The 16,417-nt window shown below is 49.6% G+C and overlaps 2 protein-coding genes and 1 long non-coding RNA gene across 3 annotated transcripts; 2 read left to right on the top strand and 1 right to left on the bottom strand.

Annotated features, from left to right (window-relative positions):
* Positions 1-1,686: 1,686 nt before the first annotated feature.
* On the bottom strand, positions 1,687-2,349 carry LOC103823988 (claw keratin-like). The gene is made up of 2 exons (XM_050984633.1): positions 2,318-2,349; positions 1,687-2,225 (listed from the first exon to the last, which is right to left on the bottom strand). Exon 2 carries the CDS (start codon positions 2,202-2,204, stop codon positions 1,824-1,826), a length of 381 nt encoding a protein of 126 aa, XP_050840590.1. The 5' UTR covers positions 2,205-2,225; positions 2,318-2,349; the 3' UTR covers positions 1,687-1,823.
* A 1,761-nt stretch (positions 2,350-4,110) lies between these two features.
* On the top strand, positions 4,111-5,531 carry LOC127060658 (claw keratin-like). Its single transcript, XM_050984609.1, has 2 exons — positions 4,111-4,145; positions 4,646-5,531. The coding sequence occupies exon 2, from the start codon at positions 4,667-4,669 to the stop codon at positions 5,066-5,068; it is 402 nt and encodes a 133-aa protein (XP_050840566.1). The 5' UTR covers positions 4,111-4,145; positions 4,646-4,666; the 3' UTR covers positions 5,069-5,531.
* A 7,904-nt stretch (positions 5,532-13,435) lies between these two features.
* LOC127060690 (uncharacterized) lies at positions 13,436-14,408 on the top strand. The gene is made up of 3 exons (XR_007779976.1): positions 13,436-14,001; positions 14,050-14,218; positions 14,279-14,408. It is a non-coding gene; the product is annotated as an uncharacterized LOC127060690 (long non-coding RNA).
* Positions 14,409-16,417: the final 2,009 nt, after the last annotated feature.

Below are 16,417 nucleotides of genomic sequence, written 5' to 3'. Positions count from 1 at the left end.
GGAAGGGAGAAGACAGACCCAAGCAGATCTTGGCCACTCTCCTCTCCACACCATGGAATGAGCACAGGGTTCAGACCCGTGGAGCTCTTGGAGCTGGAGCTTGAAGTTCCCACCCCCCTGAGGTGCCTTCTATTGCCAGTTGATCTGTCTGAAAATTTCTTCCCAAATTAACACCAAAACCTCCTTTGGGAGGCTTTGAAATTTCATATCCACTTGAAGTTCATATAGATCAGTTTTAGACAATATTATTTCAAACTCTGTCCATATTATGGCAATAGTCCCAAAGTACCCAATATTAGCAATCTATTAATTAATATTTTACTCTTGGCAAAGGAAGTCAGAGTGAGCAGGGACTGCAAAGGTCACCCTGGTGTGTCCCTGAGCCCGGGGCTGTGGGAGGTTCTGCTGCTGCTCCTGGGCAGGGCCGTGTCCCTGGCGAGGGGTGGGTGACAGCGGGGACCCCAGGGAGGGCTTGGGCAGCAGCAGGGGGGTGAGGTGGGGCCGGCAGCGCTCCGAGGAGCCGCGGGGGAAGCCAGGGGAGAAGCGGGAGCAGGAGGCGGTGCCGGGTGCAGGGATGGCCGATGGGATGAGGAAGGAGGGGGAGCGGAGCTGCGGCTGTTCTCCCTCTCCCTGTGGAGCCGGGGCATCCCGAGAGCCCCGAGCGGGGCCGGTGAGACAGAGTGGGAATTTTCCAGAGCAGAAATCCATTTGGATTTAGGTGAAATGCACATCTTTGAATGAAGTGTGTAGCTTGCAAACATCGCTCTTTGCTCTGTCTGTACTGCCAAAAACCGATGCTCAAAGAAACTGCATAAACCGAAGGACAGAGAGAAGGGAGGGCCCCTGGAACCCTGACACAGAGGCTGCTATGGAAAGCAGGGTCAAAATGACCAGGAATTCTTTCTGACCAAGGAAAAAATTAGCGGCAAATGTGACAGAAAAGCAGTAGAATGAATATGTACGAAGCTATTGTAAAATTGCCTGCATATGGATTTGAGAGGGAAATCAAAAAGGACCTGGAGCTCCCAGAGGCACGCATGGCCCGGTCAGAGAAACCATTCCCACATGCCTAGCGCTGTAATAAACACAACGGCTTTACAGCTGGCACAAAAGTGGTTGAGTTTGTTTGTTTGTGGCCGCAAATCACCGGGTTCCTCGGGGGGCTCCACTCGCCCCCCAATCCCCACGGCCCTGGGGCTGCAGCGGCCCTCGGGCGGTGTCCCAAGGGCAGGGGGCTGGCGGTGGGGCCCGGGGCTGCTGAGGGGCTGCAGAGAGGAGCCCGGAGCGGGCAGGAGGCAGGCAGGGATGGGGAGAGGCCCCGTGCCAGGGTCTGGGCAGGGTCCGGCTCAGGGGGACTCTGCTGCGGGGCCGGGGTGGCCAAGGACGGGCAGGAGGAGCCCGGGCAGCTGCCGGGGCTCCTCGTTCGCCGTGTCCGAGCGGGGCTGCCCAGAACCCTCCCGGAACACTCCGGGCCGGGCTGGGCAGAGAGTGCGGAGCAAAGAAGAGCCGAGAGGCGGTGACCATTGCAATGCGATTCAGCTTTTATTGTCATGCGGGGCAGGGGAGCGGCAGAGGAGCGGGGCCCCGGCCGAGCGCTCCCCGCGTGTCCCGGCCCCGGGCAGAGCAGGAGCCGAGCCGGGGCCGTGCCAGGAGCGGGCAGCGATCACTGCGGGGCTCCAAGCATGGCAGGAAGGCAGCGGAGCAGTGCCGGGGGACGTGTGTCTGTCTGTGGCTCTGTCCTTGCTTCGGGTCTTGGCGTGCGGGGATGGGTCGGGGACGTTGCTGAAGCTCTTCTGGATCAGGGATGGGGCACGGGCTGGAGTTTAGCAGGGCCCACAGCCTCTGGAGCCGCCGCAGCTGCCCCCGAAGCCTCCGAATCCTCCACAACCTCCGAATCCCCCGAAGCCTCCAAAGCCTCCGGAGCCTCCATAGCCTCCACGGCCACCGAAGCCCCCGTAGCCACCACGGCCTCCGAAGGCACCACCGGAGCCAGATCCCACAAAGGGAGCTCCGGCCGAGCCCACGGTGCTCTGCTGCGGGAAGGAGCTGAGGATGGGCCCGGGGAAGGTGACCACCGAGGCCGGGGGCTGGATGACCACCGTGGAGTCAGGGCACTGCCGCACGCAGGGCTCGTTGCAGGTGCCAGCCAGAGGGGCCGGGGTGGCAACGCCACAGCTGGGGGCACACAGGCTGTTGCAGGACATCCTTGAGATAGAGATTGGCTTCTGAAAAACACCCAGGGAAAAAAGAGGCAAAGGTGAGAGGAAGGAATTTCACAGAGAGAGATCCCCGAGAGGCTTCGGAGAGCTGCACTTACCCAAGTGAAGAGAGGAGTCAAGTGGAGATGTGTGGATGGAGCTGTGCAGGGATCTCAGCCCTTTTATACACCCCAGAGAGCCTGGGGCATCGTCTGGGGGTGCGGGCAGACCCCCCCCTCGCAGTAATTAGGAATTCAAGCTGAGAAGCTTCATAAAGCGAAGGGACGCAGAAAAATTCTGTCATCCCCCCATTGTGGACATTGGTGTTGAAATGAGTGGACAGGAGAGAAGCGCTTGCAGGGACAGCCGTGGTCCATCATTAGGTGACAGACACGGTGCTGCTGGAGCTCACTCAGCTCACAGCCCCAATAAACCCAGGTTTAGCCCTAATCCTTCACTTTGCTTACAGAGAGCAATTCCCGGCATCTTGCAGCAGCTTTGAAGCGCTGCCCCAGCCATCACCCCTGTCATTATCGACCTTTTACGGGCTGGTAAACAGAGGCAGCGGCGGCTTGGGCAAAGGAGAAGCCACTCTCGGGGTGTCTCCCAAATCCCACCGACTGCCAGTGCCAGCAACAATGTTCACAGCCAGGTTTTCGGGTCCCCTGACACGTTTGAGAATTGTGAGGGTTAGGGTTAGGGTTAGGGTTAGGGTTAGGGCTAGGGTTAAGATTAAGGTTAAGGTTTAGGGTGGGGTTTGGGTTTGGTTTAAGCGTAGGGTTAGGGTTAGGGTTAGGGTTAGGGTTAAGGTTTAGGTTAAGGTTAGGGTTAGGGTTAGTATTAGGGCTCGGGTTAGGTTTAGTGTTAGGGTTAGGGTTAGGGTCACGGTTAGGGTTAGGGTTAAGTTTAGGTTTAGGGTTAGGGTTAGGGTTAAGATTAGGGTCAGTGTTAGGGTTAGGGTTAGGGTTAGGGTTAGGGTTAAGGTTTAGGTTAAGGTTAGGGTTAGGGTTAGTATTAGGGCTCGGGTTAGGTTTAGTGTTAGGGTTAGGGTTAGGGTCACAGTTAGTGTTAGGGTTAGGTTTAGGGTTAGGGTTAGGGTTAGGGTTAGGGTCACAGTTAGGGTTAGGGTCACAGTTAGTGTTAGGGTTAGGTTTAGGGTTAGGGTTAGGGTTAGGGTTAGGGTCACAGTTAGGGTTAGGCTTTGGCTTCGTGTTTGGGGGTTCTGGCAGACACTGGAGTTTTCCTTTCCCAGTTTCCCTTGATGGCTCCACACAGGTGGCAGACCCCAGTGGTCAAACCCAAATCCCCATGTATATGGAAAAACTGTTCGACAGTTCCCAGGACAGCCAGTACAGAGAGAACACCACCAGCAGAGCTGAAGTGTCCCTGCCTCCCCCCTGGCTCTGTGTCTGCCATCTGGGTCCTGGTCGAGCCCTCTTGGAGGGCCTGCATTGCCCAGCTCTCCCCAGGTCTGACACAGGGGGTGTCATCCAAGCCCCCCAGAGCCAGGCTGGCCCTGGCTGTGCCCAGGTCAGGCCCAGCCGGGCACAGCTGACTCAGGAGCATTTCTGAGCTGGGCACAGCCGTGTCCCAAAGGATGCTTGTAAGCAAAGTGAGGGATTAGGGACCAGCCTGGGTTTACTGGGGCTGAGAGCTGCATGAGCTGCAGCAGCACCGTTTCTGTCATGTAATGATGGGCCATGGCTGTCCCTCCCATCAGTCCAGGCATGTTTGCACAGCAATATCTCCAAAAAAGGGGATGACAAAGAACTGTCCCCCATCATTAGCTGTGTCATTCAAATTGTCTGCTTGAATTCCGTGATTACTCGGGGTTTGCTCCCACCCCCTGGACGGTGCCCCAGGCACTCTGGGGTGTATAAAAGGTCCAAGGGCTCCACAGGGCTCCATCCAGCTCTCCCCACTCGAATCTGCTCATTGATCGCTGTGGTGAGTCCCAGTCTTCCCTCCGTCCTCCCTTCCTCCTCTGAGCCTTCCCTGGTGAATCTCTGGCTGTGGATTTCCCAGGGAATCTCTGCCTGTGGATTTCCCAGGGAATCTCTGTCCGTGGATTTCCCAGGGAATCTCGGCCTGTGGAATTCCCAAGGAACCTCTGCCTGTGGATTTCCCAGGGAATCTCTGTCCCTGTGCTCCAGCAGCTGTCCCAGGGCAGAGCTGGGATGGTTGAGCTTCCACCAGAGGGCTCAAGGCCTGGGCGAGCCTGGTGGTTTGGATGAGGGAGTTTTTCTTCATTGCCATGGGCAGGCAGGAGCCGGGGGTGGTGAGGGCAGCAGGGGGTGCCAGGGGTGCCTGCAGCCATGCCAGGGCTGAGCTGGGAAGGCCTGGGATGAGCCAGAGCGAGTCCTGGCCCACGGGCTCCAGGTGGGCCAGAGCAGCAGGGCTTTGGGCCGAGTCCTTGGTGTGAGCCGTGGCTGTGCCTTGTCTTGCAGCTCTGCCAGCCAAACCCAAAGATGTCCTGCAACAGCCTGTGCGTCCCCAGCTGTGGCGTGGCCACCCCGGCCCCTCTGGCTGACACCTGCAACGAGCCCTGCGTGCGGCAGTGCCCTGACTCCACGGTGGTCATCCAGCCCCCGGCCTCGGTGGTCACCTTCCCCGGGCCCATCCTCAGCTCCTTCCCGCAGCAGAGTGCCGTGGGCTCGGCCGGAGCTCCCTACGTGGGATCTGGCTCCGGTGGTGCCTTCGGAGGCCGTGGAGGCTACGGGGGCTTCGGAGGTCTCGGGGGCTATGGGGGCTATGGGAGCTATGGGGGCTATGGGGGCTATGGCAGCTGTGGTGGTTATGGAGGTTTTGGGGGTTATGGCAGCTGTGGCCGCGGCTCCCGGTCCTTCGGGGGCTCCTGCGGGCCCTGCTAAACCCCAAACCCCACCGGAGCTCAGCGCTGCCCCTGCCCACGGGCTCCTCCAGCAGCCCCTGCTGCCTTGTGCCGCCTGAGCCGGGCTGAAGCTGCAGCCCCTGCTCAGGGCCGGCCCGGCAGCCCCGGGAGCTGCAGGGTCCCTGTCACTGCCGGCTGACCCTGCAGAGCCCCGGCCGGCGCCTTTGGCCTTCCCAGCGCTGCCTCCAAAAGCTGCCCCCTCTCTGCGTCCCCAGCCAGCTGTGCCGAGCCTGGGCTCAGGCTCTGCCCTGCTCTGCCCAGCCCCGAGCCCCGGAGCCGCCCTGGCAAGGGGCAGTGTCTGGGCTGCAGCCTGGGCTGTGCCTCGCTGCAGCTGCTGCTGCCTCGGGATTTTCGTCTTTCCATTGCCTTGTTGCTGGCTTGTCTCTCGCTGACACCGCCTGTGGCCTTTTCATTCACAATAAAGAATCTGCATTGCAACCAACGATTTCTTTTGTCATGGATTTCTTCATGTTATGAACAAAAAAAAGGTTACCGTTTTTTTTCCTAAGGGAAGGAGCAGCAGAGGAGTTTTTGAGTTGATCTGAGAGTTGAGCGTTGGCCTAGAGTTCTTTGTTAGGGAAATGTTGTAACCGCCAGTTAAGTATCCTTAAGTAGCGTCATTTGACTCTCAATTGTAGGAGATTCTTGTTTATTTCAGTACCACCCTAGCCTGCTGCCAAGAAGACAACAACCCCCCCCTCGGACGGTGAGAGGAGAGGGGGATATTTGCATCTCAGGAGACATGCAAATTTTTCCCAAACCCAGACTACCTTAGGACAGGACCTTTTACCAAATCCTGGAAAATACCCCAAAAGAGACGAGCAGAAACAGAATTAAAAGGTCAGAGTGGTGTCTGGACAGCAGGGCCGAGGTCCGAAGCTGGAAGAGACACTTGAAAACCTCGGTCACTCCTCGCCCTAACTACAAACGATGTCAGTCAGACCCAGGACCCGCTGGATTGATAACCCAAATGGAGACACCCTGGGTATACCCCACTGCCTTGCGAGGACAGGGCTCCTGGTTCTGCCACCTTGGGGACAGAGCTGCAAATCCTCCTCTTCTGAGTCACTGCTGGGAGCGGCGCCAGAAGTCCACCAGAAGTCCACGAATCTGCTAAAACCCCCATCTTCGAGCTGATCACTTTTTATTAAAGGCATTAAAAGGAGGAGAATCTCCTGCCCTGTTTATTTCACTTCATCCTGGCCCTAAATGAGTCTCCAACTGAGCGATGGTGTGGAATGTCCCATCGTGGAATCGCAGGGTGGTTTGGGTTGGAAGGGACCTTGAAACTCATCCTGTTCCACCCCATGCCGTGGGCAGGGACACCTTCCACTGTCCCAGGCTGCTCCAAGCCCCGTCCAACCTGGTCTTGGACACTGGCAGGGAAGGGGCAGCCCCAGCTTCTCTGGGAAATCCATCCCAGGCCCTCTCCACCCTCACAGGGAGGAATTCCTTCCCAATGTCCCACCTAAACCTCCTCTCCATCAGTCTGAACCCATTCCCCTTTTTCCTGGCATCCCATCCCTTGGGGACCCCAGACCTCCCTGGGCAGCCCCTTCCCATCCTGACCACCCTTCCCAGGAAGAAATTCTTCCCCAGATGAAGCTCAAGGCCCAACATTTTTCATCCAATAATGAGCAGAGTTTGTGAGAGCCTCAGCAGCTCTCACATTTTCCTCTTGCAGCACAAAAAGGATGGAATTGAGTCATTATCCCTAATCCAAGGCTTGAAGGGAAAAGTATCAATTAATTAATTTATTCCTTTGTGGTCCTTCAATAAAAAGTTCCAATGTCTTCACTTTTCTCCACGGTGATAATTTTGGCAGTTCAAAGCAGCTCTTAGACGCTGTTTTACGTATTTATAAGCTGTCATTAATCTATTCAAAGCATAATTCTCTTCTCAGCTGCTTCATTATTGAAAAAGAGTCACTTCAAAGGTATGAGTTGAGGCAGTTCAATGTTTGTTTAGTCAGAATTTATTTTATCCCTTTCAAATTTTCCATTCAAGTGTGGCTCTGCACCAACAGCCACGAGAATAAACTGCTTTGTCTCCTCATCCTCCAAATCTGGATTTATTGCTAGTTTTATCCTTAGACTTCTTGGAGTGAGCAAAATAAATGTCAAAATTCCATGAATTTTAATTCTTTCTTTAAAGAAAGCTGTTAAAGCAGCTAAATCAGAGCTGAGACAGCAGAATTTATTTTATTCTCTCCTGGTCTCGCTTGTGCACCCTGAGACACAGAAAGCTTTCCAGTTTTTATTTGGGAATTCGTCTGTAACTCCCCAGACTTTATCAATTAGAGATAATTGGAGAAAAGATTGAAGTTATGACCAGTTGCAGCTGAATTGAGAGACCAGGATACAGCTTGAGCTGGGCTTAGGAATGTATAAATTCCTCAAAATTCATCAGAAGCCTTCAGAATATTTTTTTTTTATTATTTTTCAGCCTGAAATTTGCTGGAAACACAACCCCCAGTTTTACTGGGAAAGGTTTTCCATGGGTTTTGCTCCCATGTTTTGTGCTGAGCCCAACCCAGCTCTGCTCCTTTGATAGGGAGGGTCTCCAGAGGTCCCTTCCCACCCAAATTCTGGGATTCTGGGATGCCAGGATTGCCTCTGCCTGTTCAAAGGGCAGCAATTACACTCACAATGAGGGTTCGAGGGTTTAATTGAACTTTCCAATCTCTTTTGTGCCCAGACTCTGAGACATCTCGGTGATGAATAATTTGATTTGCTCCTCCTCCCCAGGACGTGGTGGAGCAGCCTGGGAACTTCACACTTCCAGTGTCATTCCAACAGAGCCTGGAGTGAAGGGAAAGTGACATTTTGTGCTCTGGAAAGTGAAATTTTCCACTCTGAAAATTGAATTTTTCTGCTGTATAACAGGTTGAGTCTCTCCATCTGGAAAGATGGGGAAGTCCCAGGTAGGGCCAGCACAAAAGCACGGCAGGATGAGGGGTTTCCTCCCCATTTCAGGTGTTATCCCCCAAAATTTAATTAATTAGCAGCTGGTCTGTGCCTCAGTGATTTACAGCTGCTGTTGTGTCCAGTGCCTGCACACCCAAAGCGTATTTAAAGGAATATTTCCAAATATTTCCTAGGAAATTCAGGATTTGGAATTAATTCTCTGAGTGATTTTGCATCGCTGTTGGTTTGCAAAATGTGTGGGTCCAGCTGAGTTTAGAAGGGGTTTTAGGAAGGCCCCAGGGTGTGATGTGACCCCTAAAACTCCGAGATGGGGACAAAAATCTGTGTCCAGAAAGAGCAGAACGTCAGAAAAAGCAAACCAGGGCCACTTCATGATGCTGCAACATTTTTAATGAGAGTAAAGCTCAAAATCACAATCTAAAATAAAATAGAGAGCAGAAAGAATTTAGGAATTTGTAGGTGCAGGAAATCTCCCAATCTCATTGGTACAACTTTAGCTGTTGATTTTTCATTTTCAGACCTTCCCACTTGTTTCCAGTCTGATAAAACGAAGCTGATTGGATGATTTTGGGGGTTTTTGGCACCATTTCAAAGGCAATTAAGCCAGAAATTCATCCCTAAAACAGGCGAGCTCCGGGTTTCCAAAAGCAGCTGGGAAAGAGCAATTTGTAACAAATCTTAAAAAATGAGCAACACAAATGGGCAATTTGTAACAAATATTAAAAAATATTTCCTTTACACCACCAAACCCAGGGAGGGCTGAGAGACACAGCAGAGAAAAAAAGGGGGGAGGGGATTTTGGAGGAGCATCGAAGAACTATATATATAAAATTTAAAAATTAAAATTTAAAAATTAAAATTTAAAAATTAAAAAGAACATCAAAACACGACAGAAGGCAGCGGTGTGATGCAAGATCTTTTAATGAGAGTAAGAAGTTACAGCTTGTAGTAGCACAGGAGGTTCACATTATCATACACTGAGGAGTAGCTACTCCCCAGAGCAGAGATTTGGTGAGTAAAGCTGGTGTAGGAGAGGAGCAGAGCTGTCAGCACAGCCAGACGAGGCTCCCGCTCCTCGGGACACACAAAAACCTCATCCCAAAAGAGAAGGAACAGCAAAAAAAAAAAGCTAATTAATCAGAGTAACATCATGGAAGAGATCCCAAACCTGCAGGGAACCACAGCTGAGACTGAGCAAATTCCACCCAGGGGTAAAATCCACCCAGGAGCCCAATTCACCCAGGAGCAAAATCAATGCAGCCAGGAGCCCAAGCAATCCAGCCCGGAGGGTTCAGGGCGGGTGTTGGGTTTGCCCTGCCTGCGCTGGGCTCAGCACTGGTAGCAGGGGTAGCAGCTGCCGTAGGAGTATCTCTGGAAGTAGCGGGAGGAGTAGGGGGAGCAGTAGCGGGGGCTGAAGCTGGGGCAGCACTGGCGGTAGCCACAGAGCCTCCCGTAGTAGCCCTGGTAGCCGCAGGGGCTGCCGCAGTCGTAGCTGCGGGAGCTGCAGACGGTGCCGTAGCTGCAGGGGGAGTAGCAGGGATCCTCACACTGCCGCTGGTAGCAGAAAGTCATCTTGGGGCTGGAGAGGAGGCCAGGCTGGAAGGGAGGAGAGAAGGAATGGGAGAGTTGGGAAATGGTTTGGGTTGGAAGGGAATTCAAGCTCATCCTGTTCTACCCCTGAAAGGGCAGTGACAGGGGACTCAAACCCAAAACCTAACCATAAAATTAACCTTAACCTTAATCCTAACCTTAAACTTAACGTTAACCTTAATGTTAACGTTAACGCTACCCTTAACCTTAAGCTTAACCTTAACCTTATCCCTAACTTTAACCCTAACCCTACCCCTAACACAAACCCTAACCTCAACACCAACCCTAACCCAAACCCTAACCCTAACCCTAACCCTAACCCTAACCCTAACCCTAACCCTAACTTTAACCCTAAACTTAACCCTAACCTTTACCCTAACTCAAACCCTAACCTTAACCCTAACCTTAACCCTAACCATAACCCTAACCCTAACCCTAACCCTAACTTTAACCCTAACCCTAACCCCAACCTTAACCTTAACCTTAACCCTGAGCCTAACCCTAACCCTAACTCTAACCCTAACCCTAACCCTAACTCTGACCCCAACCTTCCTCCAGCCCAGGGGGCTCCAAGCTGCCCTTGGACTCTCCCAGGGATGTGGAATCCTTGGAATATCCCGAATTTAGGGCCTCCCCGCCCTCCCATGGCTCCCATGTGGAGCAGTTTGAAAGGAGAGCTCAGAGATGGATCCTGCAGGAATTTGCTGCTTTTGGGAGACCCCGTGAGAGGATGGAAAACAGGGAGAGGAGAGAAGGATGAACCCAAGGGTCTTCCTGGGGCTGGAGGGAGGCAATAAACCCATGAGGTGAGTTCCAACAGCGAGTAAACCCCGAGTAAGCGCTGCATGGAAGGGAGAGGCAGCAAAACACAGCCCAGTGTCCTCATCCTTCGCTCCATCCTGAATTTAGGGCCAGTTCTTCCCCCTAATCCTCCATCCTGAGCTTTCCCACACAGCCCCGCTGGAAAATGGGGTTGTGAACTGTGACCCCGAGCCAAAGCAGGGCTGGAAAATCCTCAGGGCTGAGCTGGGACAAAGGCATGAAGGGAAAAGGGGATCCATGTGGGACTGAGGCCGTTTCGAACACTCAGACACTCAAAATCCAGAGAGGAAAGATTGTTTTGCGCAGGGATAACTCCTAATCACTGCCTCAACTCTTGGCTGCAGCAGGGGAAAAAAAGGAGGGGGAACAGCCCCAAATCCATCCCTTCATCATCCTCTGAATTGCCCAGATCTGTTCCCACTTACCCTCGGTGCAAGGAGGAGAAGGCAGGAGCAGGGAATGGTTCCTCGGCAGGGATGCGAGGTTTTTATGGAGCTCCCGGTCCCGCCCCGCACACCCCGCACGCCTCGGGCTCAGCCCCAATGAATTCCCAGCCCCTTTTCCTCCCCTCATCGATATCCTGGTGCTCCCCAGGGTCCGGCACCGTCACTGGGAGGCTCCACCTGCCACGTCCCTGTCATCCCAAAGCCACTCAGAGCAATTAAGGCTGGCCACCATCATCGCGCTGAATTTGCGCTTTTGGGGACAGCGGCGACTCCTCGGGATCAGCAAAGTCCGGTGGAATTCCCAACGTGGCAGCTTGGGGAGACTGAATGTGCTTGGTTGTGCTTTTTTTCCCCCCCTCTGGAATAATCATGGAAGGCACAACCTGTGTTTTTGATGGATTTCATCACTCCTAATGACGCGTGGAGCATCCCTCCCAACATTTCCTGTGATTTGGAGCCGCCGCGCCGGGGGATGTTATTGATTCAGCCAGAAAATATTGATTCAGCCAGAAAATATTGCTTCAGCCCGAAAATTGCCCTGCAAGCATGGAATTGGCATGGCCAGGATGTATTTTTAAAGGGGGAAAAAAATCTCCCTGAGACCCAGTTCTGAAGGTATAAATTAGAACTTTAATAAAGGCAGGAAACAGGACACCCCAATGCTCGTTTTTGCAGCGGGTGTTACATAAGAGCTGGGCATAGTGAGGTGCTGTTAATATTGAAATAATAAATCTCTTTGTGCCCAAAAATATTTAATAAGTCTTAATGAAGGCTTTGATATTTCAAATTTAGAGAAAGGCCCAGAACTCCTGACGTGCTGCCTGTCATTATCCTCCCTCAGGATGGGAGTAAACAGCAAAACAGGGTTTGGAGCTGAAGGTCACCCCAGCATTATTCACCTTCATTAGGGCGAATTAAACACCTCAACAATATGAAGAATAATTTACATTAAAGCATATTTAGAATTTGGGGGGTTTCTTGGGAAAACTGAGGTCGTTATAAAGGCAAATACCTGGAGTTTTTTATCTTTTCCCCGGGTTTTTTTATCTTTCTCCTTGTCAGGAACCCCCGAGTGAAACATTTTGTGATCGAAGGGAAAACAAACACCAAGCAGATCTTTTTGGAACCAGCAAAATTCGCCTTGCTTGGGCTGGCTCTGCAGGAAATTCAGTTCCTGAGTGGATTTCATAAAACACGCCTGGAGATTTCAAATACCCTAAAATAAACCTGGAGATTTCAAACGTGGTTCTTGCTGCTTGAAATAATTTAGATTCCTTGGGGATTTCTACCTGCTCTAAAGTTCATTTAAGTCATTGATGTCTGGCTTCATTCAAATGTATTTCCAGTCTTACATGAAAAAGGATTCCCATTTCTTTCTACAACCTTGGAGTTTGTTGAAGCTGGGTCGAATGACTTAATAATAATTTTAAAATAGAAATAAAATAAAATAAAATATAAATATAAATTGAATATAAATATAAATTGAATATAAATATAAAATAAATATGGATATAAATATAAATATAAATTACATATAAGTATAAATATAAGTTACATATAAATATAAATATAAATAATAGAAATATTCTGGCCTAAAAACGCGATTTTGAAATAGACCCAAACAATAAATTATTTCCAGGCATTTCCATTTTGAAAAACAATTGAAATTCCTTCTCCCTAGATGAATCCAGGGTCATTGCAGGTTTCACATATTACCATTTGTCCATTCATCCCAAATTGGGATTGCGAGCATCCATTAATTCTGCTCTCAATATCCTTCCTTCCTTTTCCTGCTGTAACTCAGATTTCGCCACCCTCACTCCCCGTTTGTAATTGAGCCTGGACATGAAAGGAAAGAGCAGCACGAACTCATCCCTGTGGCAGCCCTGGGAGCTGAGTAAGGATCCCAAAGCGAGGAAAACAACCCCATCAGCTGCGGGGTGACGAGTTTGGGCTGTGATGAGAAGGAGTTTCAAGCACCCCAGGCTGGGGGAGATAAATGTATAAAAGGGAGCCAAGTCCTCGGCTCTGCACTCGCGCCTTCAGCCTCGGCTCCTGCTCACCTTGGTAAGTCGGGCTTAAGGGGCTTGGCTGCCTGGTTGCTGCTGGGTTTTGCCACAGCGAGGTAGAGGTGGGAGTTAAACTTTAAAATTGTGGTTTAGAACTGATTTCGTGGCCGTGCAGTTTGGGGTGTTTGTTAAAAAAAGGGTATTAATCCATATTTTTAAGAGATATATAGATATATGTATTTTTAAAATATATATATTTATGTTATACAAATATTATTATATATATCGTTTTATATATATAAATATATATATTTATACATATTTTATATGTATAAATACATAAAATATGTTTTAAATATATTTAGAATTGCATTCATACATACATTCTGAATGTTTTCAGATTATATATATATATACACACACAGATATATCAATATAAATATATAACTATAAATAAATAAATATATATATATGTATAAATATATATGGGTTAATACCCAATTTTTAACAAATATCCCCAACTGCATGGCCATGAAATTTTATATATATATATATATATATATATATATATTATATATAAATGGGTAAATACCCCACTTTACACTATGGGTTTATATCTATATAATTAATTATTAATTTCTACATTTAGTAAATATAGAAATGTGGTGTATCTAGGCATCCCCTATGGGAAACACGTTATTTGAGGATATTATGGGTTATTTCAGGATTTATTGCTAATTGGCTGTGCCAGGGAGGTTCAGGTGGGACATAAGGGCAAGGTTCTTCCCGCAGAGGGATGGCCTTGGATGAGGAGGTTCCGTTGGTCTCATCCTTCTCTCCTCTCCCTGTTTTCCATCTTCTCACGGGGTCTTCCAAAAGAGGCAAATTCCTGCAGGATCCATCTCTGAGCTCTCCTTGCAAACTGCTCCACACAGGAGGGCGGGGAGGCCCTAAATTCGGGATATTCCAAGGAATCCACATCCCTGGGAGAGTCCAAGGGCAGCTTGGAGCCCCCTGGGCTGGAGGAAGGTTGGGGTCAGAGTTAGGGTTAGGGTTAGGGTTAAGGTTAAGGTTAAGGTTAGGGTTAGGGTTTCGGTTATGGTTAGGGTTAAGGTTAAGGTTAGGGTTAGGGTTAGGGTTTCGGTTATGGTTAGGGTTAAGGTTAAGGTAAGGGTTAGGGTTAAGGTTAGGGTTAAGGTTAGGGTTAAGGTTAGGGTTTGGGTTAGGGTTAGGGTTAGGGTTAAGTTTAGGGTTTGGGTTAGGGTTTGGGTTAGGGTTAGGATTATAGTTAGGGTTAAGGTTCGGGTTTTGGGTTAGGGTTAGGGTTAGGGTTAAGGTTAGGGTTAAGGTTAGGGTTAAGGTTAGGGTTAAGGTTAGGGTTTGGGTTAGGGTTAAGTTTAAGTTTAGAGTTTGGGTTTTAGATCCCTGTCATTGCCCTTTCAGGGGTAGATCAGGATGAGCTTGAATTCCCTTCCAACCCAAACCATTTCCCAACTCTCCCATTCCTCTTCTCCTCCCTTCCAGCCTGGCTTCCTCTCCAGCCCCAAGACGACTTTCTGCTACCAGCGGCAGTGTGAGGATCCCTGCTACTCCCCCTGCAGCTACGGCACCGTCTGCAGCTCCCGCAGCTACGACTGCGGCAGCCCCTGCGGCTCCCAGGGCTACTACGGGAGGCTCTGTGGCTACCGCCAGTGCTGCCCCAGCTTCAGCCCCCGCTACTGCTCCCCCTACTCCTCCCGCTACTTCCAGAGATACTCCTACGGCAGCTGCTACCCCTGCTACCAGTGCTGAGCCCAGCCCAGGCAGGGCAAACCCAACACCCGCCCTGAACCCTCTGGGCTGGATTGATTTGGCTCCTGGGTGGATTGATTTTGCTCCTGGGTGGATTTTACCCCTGGGTGGATGTTGCTCAGTCTCAGCTGTGGTTCCCTGCGGCTTTGGGATCTCTTCCATGATGTTACTCTGATTAATTAGCTTTTTTTTGCTGTTCCTTCTCTTTTGGGATGAGGTTTTTGTGTGTCCCGAGGAGCGGGAGCCTCGTCTGGCTGTGCTGACAGCTCTGCTCCTCTCCTACACCAGCTTTACTCACCAAACCTCTGCTCTGGGGAGTAGCTACTCCTCAGTGTATGATAATGTGAACCTCCTGTGCTACTACAAGCTGTAACTTCTTACTCTCATTAAAAGATCTTGCATCACACCGCTGCCTTCTGTTGTGTTTTAATGTTCTTTTTAATATTATATTTGACTTTGCTAATTATTTATTTTGCACACATTGAAACAAAATCAAAAAGAGGCACCAGTTTCTCAGATCTGTCCTTTTTAGCAGAATTTGAGGGGGCTGAGGGCACACCTCGATTTCTGCTCCAAAATTCACATTTGCCATGTCCCAGCTCTGCCCCTCTTCCACCAAGAACATTCCTGACTCCAAAGCACCAGCTGAAAAATGTGAAGATTTAGGAAAAATGAATCAGGACATTTCCATCCCAAGTTCTGCCCCACAGGAAGATCCAGGTTTGGAAAATTCCAGCAGGAATTTTCACCTCACAACCCCAGAGTGCAGGTGGGAGGAAGAATTCCCTCTCCAAACCCCCAAATCCCCAAACCCCCAAATCCCCAAATTCCCCAATTCCTGTAGCTGAGATGGAGATAAAATACAAAATACAAAAAAGCAACACTCCATTTTCAGAAGGCCTCAAACCATTTTTATTCTAGCATGAATGCTTTTTATACACTCTTACAAAGCTCATGAATTTACACTTTACTCATTGATCAGGAAAGACAAAATATTTATTGGAATAAACTGTTGCAGGTTTTTCTTATTTCTCCTTTTTTCTTTCTTGTTTTCTGATCTGATAGAACAGACTAAAAATGAAACCAACGTTTCCCTCCTCTGGTCAGGACATGGAAATTCAGCAGCTGAAGGGATTCATTTCTTATTTAATCTTGCTCTGGTTTAGGCATGAATTTGGTTTAGAAATTAAAAATTAGTTTAAGGGTTGGTGGAGTAGAAAATAAACTTTCCTGTTGCAGAGTCTGAAAGCAATTTGGATTGATTTGTATTTTCAGAATGTGGTTTTTTTCAAAATGTTCAGACTTAAATTTTGTATAGAATAATAAAAAATAAAGAAAAAGGACTGAAGTTTCCTGGGGATGAGCAGGTTTGAACCCATCCCATGAATGCCCTTCATTAAAAGCCTCCATTTATTATTCCCTGGGAATTTCACTCCATCTTTCTCTAATTAATAAGAAGTTCTATAAATTAGATTTCCACCTAATGATCGAAGTCTTCCCCATGTTTTTAGGCACAGAAGCCAATTCCTGATTCTGCAGGAATTTTGCATTTTCAGGGTTCTGGACACCCAAATTTTGCATTAATTTGGATCATTGAAGGGACTTTGGAATATTTCCCAGGGCAATTCCAAGCCCTTCAGTGTCCCTCGGCCCTTTGGGAGGTGCTTTGGTCACTCAGAAATTATCTGACCAATGTAAACATCAGCAAAATTCAATTTATTTGCTCGTGTCACACCTTCAATTA

Source organism: Serinus canaria, chromosome 25, assembly GCF_022539315.1.
Source record: "Serinus canaria isolate serCan28SL12 chromosome 25, serCan2020, whole genome shotgun sequence".
In the NCBI taxonomy this organism is placed as follows: Eukaryota; Metazoa; Chordata; class Aves; order Passeriformes; family Fringillidae; genus Serinus; species Serinus canaria.
This window is presented reverse-complemented; position numbering and strand designations above follow the sequence as displayed.

Excerpts from the sequence above, each read along its gene's own strand:
- LOC103823988 (XM_050984633.1), bottom strand. The coding sequence starts at position 2,204 with ATGTCCTGCAACAGCCTGTGTGCCCCCAGCTGTGGCGTTGCCACCCCG.
- LOC127060658 (XM_050984609.1), top strand. The coding sequence starts at position 4,667 with ATGTCCTGCAACAGCCTGTGCGTCCCCAGCTGTGGCGTGGCCACCCCG.